Source organism: Typopeltis vanoorti, chromosome 11 (genome assembly GCF_054136105.1).
Source record: "Typopeltis vanoorti isolate ZY-2024b chromosome 11, IOZ_Tvanoo_1.0, whole genome shotgun sequence".
Lineage (NCBI taxonomy): Eukaryota > Metazoa > Arthropoda > Arachnida > Uropygi > Thelyphonidae > Typopeltis > Typopeltis vanoorti.
The window spans coordinates 39,637,237-39,651,192 of record NC_143559.1 but is presented as its reverse complement, the minus strand read 5'-3'; the positions used below and the strand labels follow the sequence as shown (position 1 = coordinate 39,651,192).

At 35.8% G+C, this 13,956-nt stretch overlaps 1 protein-coding gene and 1 non-coding gene across 2 annotated transcripts in view; both read right to left on the bottom strand.

Annotated features, from left to right (window-relative positions):
* Nucleotides 1-1,047: 1,047 nt before the first annotated feature.
* LOC150101456 (WD repeat-containing protein 27-like) overlaps nt 1,048-13,956 on the bottom strand; it is a 151,341-nt gene continuing 138,432 nt past the window's right edge. Inside the window, exon 12 of the mRNA XM_090400800.1 lies at nt 1,048-1,162. Within this exon, the coding sequence (XP_090256926.1) occupies nt 1,048-1,162 (115 nt within the window). The remainder of the gene's footprint in view (nt 1,163-13,956) is intronic.
* On the bottom strand, nt 8,373-8,444 carry TRNAS-UGA (transfer RNA serine (anticodon UGA)). The gene has a single exon. It is a non-coding gene; the product is annotated as a tRNA-Ser (tRNA).

Sequence of the window (13,956 nt, the reverse complement as noted above, 5' to 3'; positions counted from 1 at the left end):
TCAACCATTGATTTTGGATGCTCCGGTTGAGCAGCAATGGCACATATGGACATACCACTAATGTGACAGCCCATGACACCTTCTCGAAGTCACTGAGTTCATGTCATGTTGCCATACTTGCTATATTCAACTGCTACAATGAAATACTGCTTCCTATTATCTGTAGACTGTTTTTATGTTATTAACTTGTGAACCTTTAGTTATATTGTGGGAAAAAAAAAGTTTAAATGCAATCATGCCACATTTAAATGCCATGAACAAAAATAAATCATGTTTATTTACTGATTTTATAATGATGATTTTGCATTCCTAGCATCAAAATAATAGTTCATTTATTGTATATTTAGACTTGAAGTGCTGGAGGAAGTTCATTTTTTGGATTTAATGGTATGAAGACAGCATAACAATGCACAAATTCCACAACTATGGAGAGTCAAGTCTAGTAGGCCCCTGCCATGGGTATCCTTCACAGAATGAAATGGAAAAACTACTGTTTTTCCATTTCATTCTGAGCACAAACAAGACAGTGACAGATATTGTTGGAATTGGCAGCAGTTCTTAATAAACTCAAGCTCACCAAATATGGTTGTATGAACCACACCAAGATATGGAAGCTTGCTTGGATAATTTCCTTTCATAACCTGAATTTGCTTTCTTTATCATACTAGACCTTCTTTTGCCAATTTCTCTGTACAGATCATGAGCTTGGTGATCATCATTCTTAGGCCTCACATCAAACAACCAATGCTGCTTATCAGCATCCACAGAAGGTGCCTCTCATATGATTTTAGGCTTTCAGTCTAATCAGTTACACTTCGTTTTAGTGTTGCTAGTGTGCATGTTACTATTCTTATATTTTATCTCTGATAATGTCTCTGTGAAAAAGACCAAATATTGGTGTCGTGAACCTCACATTTCATTCATTTCTAGTACTGTTTTAATTCCATTAAAAAAAAGAAAGAAAGAATAGCCCATTTATGACCAAAATTTATTTAATAAGAATAAATTATAAGTTTTTACAATTTAAACTTACTGCCTACTGGAATACTAACTACTCAAAAGGATACTAGAGTGAAACTGATTTACTGCTGCTATGGCAGTGATATATTTTGCATCAACAGAAATTGTGGCTATTAATTCTTGAAAGCTGTGTGATTTGTACCTTAAAGGAAATTTAGAAAGATAACAATCATTAGAATAAATATCACAATAGTCTAGTCTTACTTTATTGAATATTATATAACAAAAAAAAAAAAATTCCAGTCAGTGAGATTTAAAATGGAATTACAGTATTACAAAAGGACCGAAATTATATGTGAAAAAGAAACAAGAGAAAATAACTGACAACAAGATCATAGAAGCAAGTGAAAATTATTGTAACTATAAAAGAAATAAGGAAATATGAGTCACAATAACACCGTGGTTATTTAAGAATAAACAGTTTCAATTTCTGTGAAGAATTGATTAGCTTAGTTGAGAATGAGGAAAGTAACATTTAACCATCAAACCAGCCATGCCATGTTTACACCATTAATAATTACATAGATGAAGTTTTACTGTGGGGATTTGAAGCAGATGAGGGAGAGAATTAGGTGCAAATGTCCAGACAAGTGGATCATGATGAGAGTAATCTTGATATGGGCTTTTTCAATTGAAGGTGAGTTAGCCAATCTCATACAGAGATAGCAGGTTTTTCCCCTCCCTGAAACTCTGGTTTTTCATCCTATGTTCAGGTAACCATGAGAACACATGCAATTTACAGACAAAAAATGCTGTTAATGGTGGTGGGTGGTAGATGATTTTGATGGTAGTAGTGTTGTCATGTTGTAATTGGAGAATAAGATACTGGGGGAGATGGCATTATGTATGTAGCAGAGTAGAGTGCCCTCTCATGATGAGGCCTTAGACTTCTTAGCAGTGTAACATTGTAATAATAATAATGACTAGGTTCTCCACCATGACAATGCACCTGCCTACACATCACTCATTGTTTGACAGTTTTCCTGCCTTCCAAAAACATGACAGTCATTCCCCATTCGCCTGGTCTTTCCTCTTGCAACTTTTTCGTGTTCTCCAGGATTAAATTCTGGCTGAAAGGGAGTTGTTTTGACATGATTGAGGAGATCCAGGCAGAATTGCAGGAGGTACTCAACAGTCATACTTGAGGACTTCTAGAGATGCATGGAATCATGCAAAAACCACTGGGATTGTTGTTTACACGCTCAAGGAGACTACTTCGAAGGAGACGGTAGAAACTAGGAGTTAGGATAATTTTTTATGGTAAAATTCAAATTCCTCAAACTTTTGGCTCACACCTTGTATGTAAGAGAATTGGAATACATTTAACCATGGTATTTCATTTAAGTCTTAGTGATGGCAGGACCCTAAGAGAAGAGAAACAGAGAAAACTAATTCCATTACGTGAATATGCAGATGATGTTATACTTCTAAATAAATCCACTACAAGTCTGCAAGATTCCCTGATTAAATTCAATAACTGTTATGAAGTAACAATATGGTATGAAGGTCAGCAATAACAAGACAAAGACAAGGAAAATAGGCACAATCATTGAAAATGTCAACTGCATTGTGAATAGAGAACTCATAGAACAAGTAAAACATTTCAGCTACTTAGGCATGGTTTTTAGTGAAGATGGTAAATTAAATATGGAAATAGACAACAGAATCAACAAAGCTGGTATGGTAGGAAGTCAATTGAATAAATTCATATGGAATAAGAGAGAGAAAGAAATTAGTCAGAACACTAAATTAGCTGTATACAAGACAAACCAGTTTTAATTTATGGATATGAGAGCTGGGTCAGAAGTAAAACACTTGACCAGACTGCAGATATGAGAGTCCTGAGAAAGATTAGGGACATGAACAGATGGCATCAATGGCAATATCATATTAAAAATAGATATTAAGAAAGAACTTGACATTGTCAGCATCCAGGAATAATCTTAGGTGCTATGGTCATTTAAACAGAATGGGCAGGGAAAGGTTAGCAAAACAGGTGTTCTCTGTCAGGTTGGCAGGAAAACGTCTCAGAGGAAGACCAAGATATAAGTGGGTTGATACAGTAAAAAGTGACTTAGACAACAGAAATGTAAGATCTGATAATGTTGGAGTCTTGACAAGTAACAGAGACTGATTTAGAGGAAAATTGTAGATAGGAAGTTAGTAATGATGTAAATTTTTCATGTAGTACTATCATATCCTGTACACCCCCTTGAGAGTACAGGAATTTGATGATGATTGCATAAAGTAGGATAAAATACAAAGGTAGTAAATTATAGACTGGTCGGTACTGTGGCGTTAATTATTATTATCATTAAATCCAATGTAAGTAAGCAAAGATCATTCAGCATCAATGTCAGAAAACAAACAGAATCCTCAAGAGTAAAATGTCCCTAAGTGGTTCCTTACCCAGTCATTTCACAATAATTTACCTGATGTTCAATGAATATTTGTAAAAGAGATACAAACAACATAAAGATTACTGAATTGCACAGAAAGGTGCTGATCACTAGGATTGTCATTTCAAGAGCTTCTTAATAAGTCCCTGAAATGATGACAGCTGGTTATTTAGTCACTTTGGAAATGAAGTTGTGGAGAGGATGGCAGGTAAGCTACAGAATGACAATGTTTAAATATTCACTTTGAGGGCAATTAAGATCTTGCAAGTTAAAAAGTTTAATGAATACAATGGAAAAAAGATACCACAGAAACATAATGCATTTTATAAGACGGATGTAAGAAAAATTATTCAGTCTATTGCAGGGAAGTGAAAACTTTAAGAAAAAGAACTTCTACCAGGGGAAATTAAGTAAGAGTATAATTATCAAAGATCCAAAGTCTAAATATTTTGCATTATGAGCAGTCAATGAATGGAATGCATTGCCAAAAGGCAATGCATTCCATTCATTTCATTTGTGTATCTGATTCAGTAAAAGTTTAGGTATTATGTGGATAATTATTATTATAATTATTGCATGGGAACCTCCATGGAGTCTGAAAACATACTGTGGGAGACCTAAATTATCTATACAATATCTATTGTACCTCTCTTTGAATGCATTCATTGACAAAGGGCTCAAAACAGATGATGACATCCCATTCCGCAGCCTCATCATCTTGGTCACTCACCTCTGGATCTTCTATGCCATTTCTTCATCTCCAAGAAACCCAAGTGACCAAAAAAAAAAATTATAACTTTCTGATCTCTGCATGTTCTTCAATAGCCAAGCAATCCTATGAGCCTGAAACCTCTTTTGGTGATGTGTCTTGATGCATGCCTTTTGCATCTTCTCTTGCAATCTGGCTTACAGCAGCAACTAGCTATATTACCAGCTGTATAGCTATATATTGCTGGCCTGGTTGGCCAAGTCGTTAGTATATCCGCTCTCCAGCCAAATGGCTGCGGATTCAAATTGCATGGGATTGTATGCTTGTGATTATCTGTGAAAAATGCTAGTGGTGGTTGTGGTTGGCAGTAGATGGCCTTTGCGTGGTGTAGTTGTGGTTTGTTGTAGTTGGTGAATTGAGGTAGGTGCCCCTCCCTCGATGAGTCTTTGGACTCCCTGGAGGCGTCACGTAATAATAATAATATTTTGTCCTATTGGCATCTATTATCTGACACCAGATTGACTCAATTGAACTGCTTTCCAATCTTTGTCCTCTTCCTGTCTCTGTCCTCCCTCGAAATACTATATCCCTCAAATTCTATCCTTGTAACAACATCTGCTCAAAAACGTTTCACTAATGCTTCTACCTTTTGAGAAGGTTGCACCAACCAATGCTAAAAACTTCTCCCTCTTATTCCTGAACCTCAGTCCTGCTACTTGAGAGACTGGATTCCATATTTTTTTGGTTATTCTCAAACTTTTTTGGTTATTCATGGGTGCCTACAAATCCCCACTTCCACACACATATTCTCTTGTAAAAAAAAAACAGATAAACTCAGAGCATCCAAAGAAAAAACAGAATGGATTTACTGGAAACAACAACAGCAAGAAAAAGAGCAAACATTTGGAATAATAGATATATTCAATGTTAAAAAACGTTTAATTTTCTTGACCACAAAAGCTACGGAATGACTTCTAATGGGACTATATTGATCAAGTACAAATAAGAAACAACTATGTTATACCAACTAGTTTCACCAACTAAGGCTGTCGGCATCTTCAGGTTACATAACTGATGTAAAGCACTAAAAAGTTAAAAAAAACTGTTACAAACTATAACCGATTCCAATTATATTAGACAAAGAACAGAGCGCATGCAATACATGCATGGAGCATGCATGATCTCACTTGTTATTATTTAGGAATGTTCTATAGTTGGCACTGTAATTCATTACTGGTGAGTTAAGAGATCTAATAAGGGTCTTCCAGATCAAGGGCAAGATTAGTCCTTAGTTCATGTTAAGGTTTTGTATACAGCGGGCAACTGCTGTGGCTTCTTTAATAATTCAGCTGCAGAAGTCCTCCTCTATGTAAGGAATTGTACTTCTATCCCGCTCTATGATATAATTCGTTCTTGACAAATGAAAAGCTAACCCGGTTTTTCTTCTCTATTATTATTGACATCACCAATGTGTTCTTTTTGCCTAATTTCAAGGCTCCTTGAAGGATGGCTATCTCCAAAAGATAGCCATCCTTTCTTCAAGCTGCACGAGCAGGGTATGTTGTAAACCCCAGCATATTTGAAGAAAGGATGGCTATCTTTTGGAGATCTTAAGAATTGCCTAATCGTTTCTGTAGGTTTAAAGGACACTCTTATTTTATGTGGTCTAAGAAGTCTTGCAATCTTATTCGAAACTGTCCCTAAGTATGGAATGATGATGGTAGAAATATAACATATATCATCTCATTGTCTTTGTGGGGAGGTCAGAGAAAAGTAACTTGTGGATGAGTCTTCGAGGAACTCCATTCATGGTAAGGTTGTTAGATATCAAGGATAGTTCTTCCTGGACGTCTTGTTGATCTGTTGTAAGGAGAGAGGCTCGGTTCTTCAGCATGTGTACAATGCTAAGTTTCTGAGAAATGTGGTGGGAGGAAGTGAAATGTAAATAACGTCTTGTATTAGTAGGTTTGCGGTAAACTGAGAGGTTGATACCACCATTTGTTAGCTTCTTAATTCAAGTGTCCAAAAATGATAATTGGTTATCTTTTTCAAGGTTCTAGAGTAAAGTTGATTGTTTGGTGTAAAGAGTTGATCTTGTTTAGAAAGTCTAACAGGTCCTTTTTTGTGTTGTTCCAAACAATAAAGATATCATCCACATATCTCCACCATACTGTGGGTTTAAGGTCTACTTTAGATAAGATTTTACTTTCAAAATCCTCCATAAAGAGATCAGCACAAGATGGAGAGAGAGCTACCCATTGCAAGGTCAGTCAATTGCTGATATATAGTTTTATTCCATATGAAAAAGCTTGATGTTAAACAATGATGGAACTGTGAAGTAATATCTTGTGGGAGTAAACTTCCTAAAATGTTGATGACTTCCTCCACAGGAATGTTAGTGAATAGAGATGTAACATCCAGGCTGGCGAGTAGATCCGTATTGGAGATTGAGATGTTATTCAGTTTCTCTAAGAAATGTTGCAAATTTCGTATATAAGTATCCGAATTATGGACGTGTAGTTTGAGGAGGCCTGCCAGGTGTTTAGATAACAGATAAATGGGTGAATTGATTCCAACTACAATTGGGCGTAGTGGTATTCCATTTAGATAAAGAAAGACATTATCATATTAAAGGCAGATAAGGGAAATTCCACAGTGATTACGAAGATAAGATTAACAGCTTACTATCAGATACATCAACCTACCGTGTCCTAGTCACAGATCCAACACCTAAGAATCCAATGACACCAATGATTTAATAAGTCACATGGTGAACTGGCCTATAGACTTAAAACGAAGATTGAAATCTATGCATCCACTAACACCGAGACTATATGGTGCTCCTAAAGTAAACAAAACTGGAATACCACTATGCCCGATTGTAGATGGAATCAATTTGAACGTTTATTCAAAGAAAGCGTAGAGGCCTTAGTCCATTGTCCTAACCTGAATCGGAATGACTGTATATCTATATCAAAAATCTGGGAAAGTCTAATCAGGATAACTTATTAATTCATATTAATTTTATGTTATTTAATATTATTAATTAATATCTTTATTTCAATCATGTCTCTGCTTAAAAATATTCCCTTTAGTACTTAGTGATATAACATCACGCAGCTTGTTCTATTTTTAAATGATCTATTGTTAGTATTCCACCTTGTATTTTTTTTAAACTGTTCTTGTAGTGCCACTGAGGATGGTCTGCTATTTCCAGACTGAAATGTTTGGTTAATTAAATATCTTTCTTGTGTTTACATGCTTATATTATTCAGTCTTTATGTCACAAGTATCCTTAAAACATCATTTTTAATGGTAGAGAAATATGAATAGCAGAATAGTATCTACTTGTCTAAAAAAATGTGACCTTAATGACCACATTTAAAGTAAAAAAAAAAAAAAAATCATCTTAAACTCAAAAATGTATCTACTAAAATCTTAATGTTCACATTCTTTTATTGTGAAGCCAGGAAATAAAAAACTAACTGCAGCGTCTGAAGCAACACTAGCATATCACACAGTATGTAATCATTATTTTTTTAATTCAACAGACTGCTGCATACTTTGGGAAGTTTTCAGTATTGTGGCCATGTGATAATATAAATAAAGAGTTTAATAAAAAAAAAAAAAAGCAATTAAAACCCTATGAGTTTCGTAAATTATAAGACTTACATCATCAGGGGTAGTATACATAAACATTTTACGCAACAAAAGCCTATTAACAATTAATTACACATATTGGATGTTTTTGATAACTTCACAACTGTTAAATATAATTGATGAAGCAGAATACAATATACATTCTGTGTTATATCTTAGGTCCGTGACAGTTAAATTTTTGATGAAAGCAGACCATACTTGATGTAAAATTAAGCCTTGATTTTTATTGCATTGTGTAGGGATCCTAAGCATTTGCGAAAGTTCTTTAAATTTTCTTGTATTATTATCCAGGCCTCAATAGAGTCAAAAGATTCATCATGGGAGGTCCTTCCTAGGTAACACAAAGTCTATCATACCACTCCTTGAACTCATTGACCATTCTTTCTTTCACCACTATCAGGCAATGCATTCCACGGTTCAATCACCCTCCATGCAAAGAAACTGCTCCTCACCCCTCTTGCTCACAGCTTCCTTTCGTAACTTCTAGGGATGGCCCTTTGTCATCGCTCCTTCCCACTGTTCCACCAAGCGAAAGAACTCCCCAGTGTCAACCCTGTAACTATCTCTGAACAGAAAAAAAAACCTGGAGGTGCCAGGGATCAAACCTGGGGACTTTCACATTCAAAGCGAATGCTCTACAACTGAGCTACACTTCCATTAATATATGGCATTTTTGTTTGCTGTCAGAGCATGATGGCCAGTAGTGGTTGTGTGGAATGCAAGGTCTGATTTATGCTGCTCTCTTTTTTCTTTTGACGTCGTTTATGTGTTCAGACATACGGATCTCTCCCAACCTTCTTGTCTGGCCTACATAACAAATGCCAGAAGAGAAATGAATCTCGTAGATGCCTGTTTTTTTCATGGAATGATGTGAAGATTTTGGTGGATGTAGGAATCTTGATATATTTCATAAAGGCAAAAAAGTCACTTTTATGTTGTACTCATGGAGCAATGCAGCCACTTTCCCTGTGACATTCTTGATATAAGGCAGTGAGATTGCATACTTGAAATCTTGTTTAAGTAAGGGAGTTGCAGGAGATTCATTAAGAATTTTTCTGATCATCTTGGGTTCAAAATCATTAAGTGCAAGTTCCTGTTTCAGGTAGTGCAGTTCTTCATTCCTTTTAAATTGACATATTTGATATATTGTATGCCCTGTCTTGTAAAGTTTTAATTATGCCTATCTTTTGGAATGGATGGTGGTGTGAAGCAGCATTTAAAAATCTTCCTGTTGTGGTAGGTTTTCTGTATACAGAAAAGGAAAACCTTTTCTCCTCTTCATTTACTTCTAGTCCAGAGTGAATTTTATATTTGGATGCAAGTTGTTCAGATAATCTTTGAAATCAATGTCCCAACAAGCATACAGTAATGAATTTACCATTTGTATTCTGGTTTATCAAAAATTTATTAGTTGTGAAGTTATCAAAAACATTTAATATGTGTAACTGTTAATAGGCTTTATTAATGTAAAACTGTTATGTTCCACTATCCCTGATGATGTAAGGTCTTATGGCATATGAAACTTGCTGGGTTTTAATTACTTATTTTTATCATCATCATCATCATCAAATTCCTGCCATGTACCCTCAAGGGGTGTGCAGGATATGACAGTACTAAATGAAAAATTTACATCATTACTAACTTCCTATCTACAATTTTTCTCCAAATCAGTCTGTTACTTGTCAAGACTCCAACATTATCAGATCTTATATTTCTATCGTCTAAGGCACTTTGTACTGTATCAATCCACCTATATTATTAAACTATTTTTATTAAACTCTTTATTTATATTATAATGTAGTCTCAATATTGAAAACTTCCCACAAAACTGCTAAACCACAGAAACATTTGCAGATTGCATACTTACTACAGATAAAAAAATATACCTAAACTATGGCATTTGTAACAAGATAAGTTATTATTATTATTATTATTATTACGGGCAACTCCAGGGAGTCATTAGACTCATCGAGGGAGGCCCCAAATCATATTCATCACAACTATTCGACATTCATACAGTATCTATCATACCTCGCCTTAAACTCATTCACTGTCACAGCATCCACCACAGACTCAGGGAGCGCATTCCACTCATTCACTACTCTAAAAGTAAAGAACCCAGCTCTAACACCTTTACTAACCACACTTTTGCCCAGTTTCCATGGATGTCCCCTAGTCCTCCCACAACCAGCCCTGTTCTCAAAAATATCTTCTGAATTAATTTTATAGAAACCCTTCAGTAATTTGAATGTCTCAATCATATCTCCCCTCCTCCACCTATCAACAATTTTTGCAACCCACAAATCCTCAACCTGTTCTCATATGGTTCATTCCACAGACCTGCTATCATACTAGGAAAAGAAGAAAAGAGAGAGTTGCACTAGAAAGAACAAAGGTGTTGGTGTTAATAAATAATATCACTGGGCCATTTTCTATTAACTAATGTTTTTGAATAATATACAAAATATTTCATATTTTATTTTGCTGTTTCCCTGGATGTTAGCAACCATATGTAAACAAAGATGTTCCCAGTAATAATCAAATATTTTGATTTTAAAAATGGTCCCACCAAAATGGAAACTATTGGATCTTGAATTCAAGTCATGAAGATTATACAACTATATTGAATCTACTTGTGAAAACTGAGAAAAAATAAACTTTTATCCAAGTGCATAGCATTTTGTAGTGAGAATTACATCAATTTTGATAGACACAAATGAAAGGATTAATTAATATATTTTCCAATTAAAGAATAAAATGAATGACAATTTGATCAGAAATGGTTGGCTAACACATGATCTGAACAATGCTGTGCATCATGGCTATGATATGCCATTACAGGCTACTCCAAGGGAGTACTTAGATTCATCGAGGGAGGCCTTAAACATCACGCCAAGCACTAACCAACATTTGTGCAGTATCTATCATACTTTGTTTTGGACTCATACACAGTCATGGCAGACTCTGGCAACAACCTATTCCATTCATTCACTACTCTCCAAGTAAATAACCCTCGTTCTAACACCCTTGCTCAGTTTCCAAGGATGGCCCCTAGTTCTCCTACCACCAGACTTATTATGAATTTCCTCTGAATTAATCTTGTAAAAATTCTTCAGTAATTTATATATCTCAATCATACTTTTCTGCCTATCAATCAGTGTAACAATTCTGTAACCCACAAATCTTCAACCTGTTCTCACAAGGTTCATTCCATAGACTTGCTACCATTTTGGTCACTAGATCTAAATCCTCTCTACCTCTTCCTCACTGCCAAGAAACCCTGGCACCCAGATGTGCGCATGGTAGTCAAGATGGGGTCTTATCAAGGCTCGATAAAGAAAAATAATAACCTGCTTACCTCTGCTCGTCAAAGTATTATTCAGTAACCAAGTAATCCAATGAGTTGCTTTAGCCACTTTTGCTATGTGCCAACTAAACTTTAACTCCATATCCACTAGCACTCCCAAATCTCTGGTTTTGTCAATTTCTTGGAGTACAGTCCCATGAATGTGATATACAGCTGATAATCTTTTCACCCCATAACCTTACACTTACCACATTAAACTGGCATACATTCTCCTTTACCCACTCTATCCAAATCATCCTGCAAAATTTTAACATCGGCTGGATTAACTATTGCAATATCAAACTTTGCATCATTGGCAAACAACTGAACAGTTCCTCTCAGATCCTTTCCTTATATTGTTAATGTACAAATTAAACAGTGGCAGTGCAAGAACAGAACCCTGCAGCATGCCACAAGTCACAGGACTTCTTTTTGACTCTACTCCTGCATAAACTACTCTCTGATATCTCTCCATCAACCACCTTCTTATCCACCTCACCAACCCTATATCCATCCAAATGTGCTGCAATTTACTGATTACAATTCCATGTGGTATCCTGCTAAGGCTTTTGCAAAGTCAAACAGTATCAATGTAAACCTGCTACCTTTATCCATTTCAACTGTATTATAAAATGTGAGCAAGTTACTGAGGCATGACCTACCCTTCGCAAAACCATGTTGTCCCCATACAATATCCCATTTCCATCTATCCATTCGTGTATTTTGCTCTTGACTAATTTCTCCAGTACTCTGACCACAGTGATCACTGATCACAGTGATATGCTGATTGGTCAGTAATTTGCTACATCAGTCTTAGAGTCTCCTTTATGCAATGGAACTATATTCCTCCTCTCTTTCCCCTGCCAGAGGTGAGACTTACAGTAAGCAATATGGTCAATGGCACTGACAATTCCCTAGCAGCTTCACATAAAAAATCAAGCTGGTATACTATCCAATACCACAGCTGTATTCATATTAAGGTTCTGTAATATACTATGCATCTCCATTTCATTTAAATCAGTTCCCATATAAAAGCCTTTGCTTCTCTCGTTACTGCAATATTTCCACCTGGATGATATACTCTTGCAAAGTGTTCACTTAGTAACATTTTTTTCTTGCAGCATATTGAAGAACTGTTTGGGATTATTTATAGCCTGCATTGCTAATTACCTTTCATATTCTGCATTTGCCTTTCTTACCACACTGGTTACCTTTCTGGACTGTGCTTCGTACTGCTCATGTGCCTGCTAGTCATCTTTCTCCTTGAATTCCTTCCGCAAATGTTTCTTTTTTTACAACTCCAGCTTAATGATGGTATTCATCCATTTAACTCCCACTTGATTTACTCTCCTGACTCTACATATGCAGTCTGCCATTACTTCCCTCAAACACTCCTTTACCACTTCCAATGAACTATCAAGATACAATTCTTGCAGTTTCACATGCCATGGCACTGTCCAAGCAATCTCCTAAGCTTGTACCTACCAGCCCTGCAATTCCACATATACTCCCTCTTAAATGAAAATTCCACACATTTAGCCAGCTTCCAGGTCAAGACCATATAATCACTCTCACCAATTGGTGGTAACGTGGTCATATTCGTTAGAGACAAATTCTCAGATGCAATTACTAGATCAAGCACTCTCAAACTCCTAGCATATTCCATCACATGCTGTCTCAGGTAATTATTCCTTAGTAACTGCATAAATTCCATTTTCTTCCTCCTTCGAATCTATGTTCCCATAGTAGAAATCTCTGATAATAATTATCTGTTATCTATTCATTGAGTTTATTTGCCAATGTGTACTATTCATATCATCCTTTCCATCTCCTGGTCTTTAGAAGCATTCAACTGTATATTTTGTTCTGCTGGCCTCTATCTCACACCAGATAGCTTCAAATGTGCTATTTTCACTGGCGTGCAGAACTTCTACTCTCTTTGGTTGCAGTTCATCAGCTATCATCAATGACACTACTCCCCCACCATTATTTTATCTGTGTGTTAGGAAAGATACAGTGATATGCTACACTGCATCACTAAGTGATATACAGTGATATCACTACACTGTAAACATAGTTACACTGTGAAGCCATGTTTCACTAAAGCTAATAATCTTTGGAAAGCATAACTAACCAATGCCAAAAGTTCCTCCTACTTGTTCTGAATGCTCCTGCATTAGTGTACATAAAATAAAAGCTTTTTATACCCACCACTATCCCATTCTGGTTTGTTATCATTGGTCCTAACTGAGGCATATTATATACATTCTTACACTCAACTGCCTCACTGATGTCTGCATATTCACTCAACAGCTTTTCCCCCACCCCCTAAAAACTCTAGTTTCCCTGATTTTGAAACTTGCAATTATATCGTTAATGTATTACTCTGCAATACTTTTCCAGAGTCTGAACACTAAATCATTCAGACGCAAACCATCTTTCATGTAAGCCCTTTTGCCCAAATTCACTCCACACTACTCCTCCTGCATAACCTATGCAATAATTCCTTCACTATTATGGCCTTCCTTCTCAGCTTTACTCTGTCATACCATGGGAACAGACTCACTATCTTAACACTCTTACTCTTTTCGTTTTTATAACTTCCAGTAATTCTTTCATGTACCCTTTTATGCTCTAACAGCCTCACTAACATACCTATGGATATAGATGTAGTGATTTTTAAAATATATTCATATTTTTTATATATGTTTAGTTTGAACTGAAGAGCTATAAGGTTATTATGACTTTATTGAGACTGAACATAAGCAAAGTCTCTATAATTCCAAAACCAGATGATTATCAATGTTTCCAGAAATTGATAT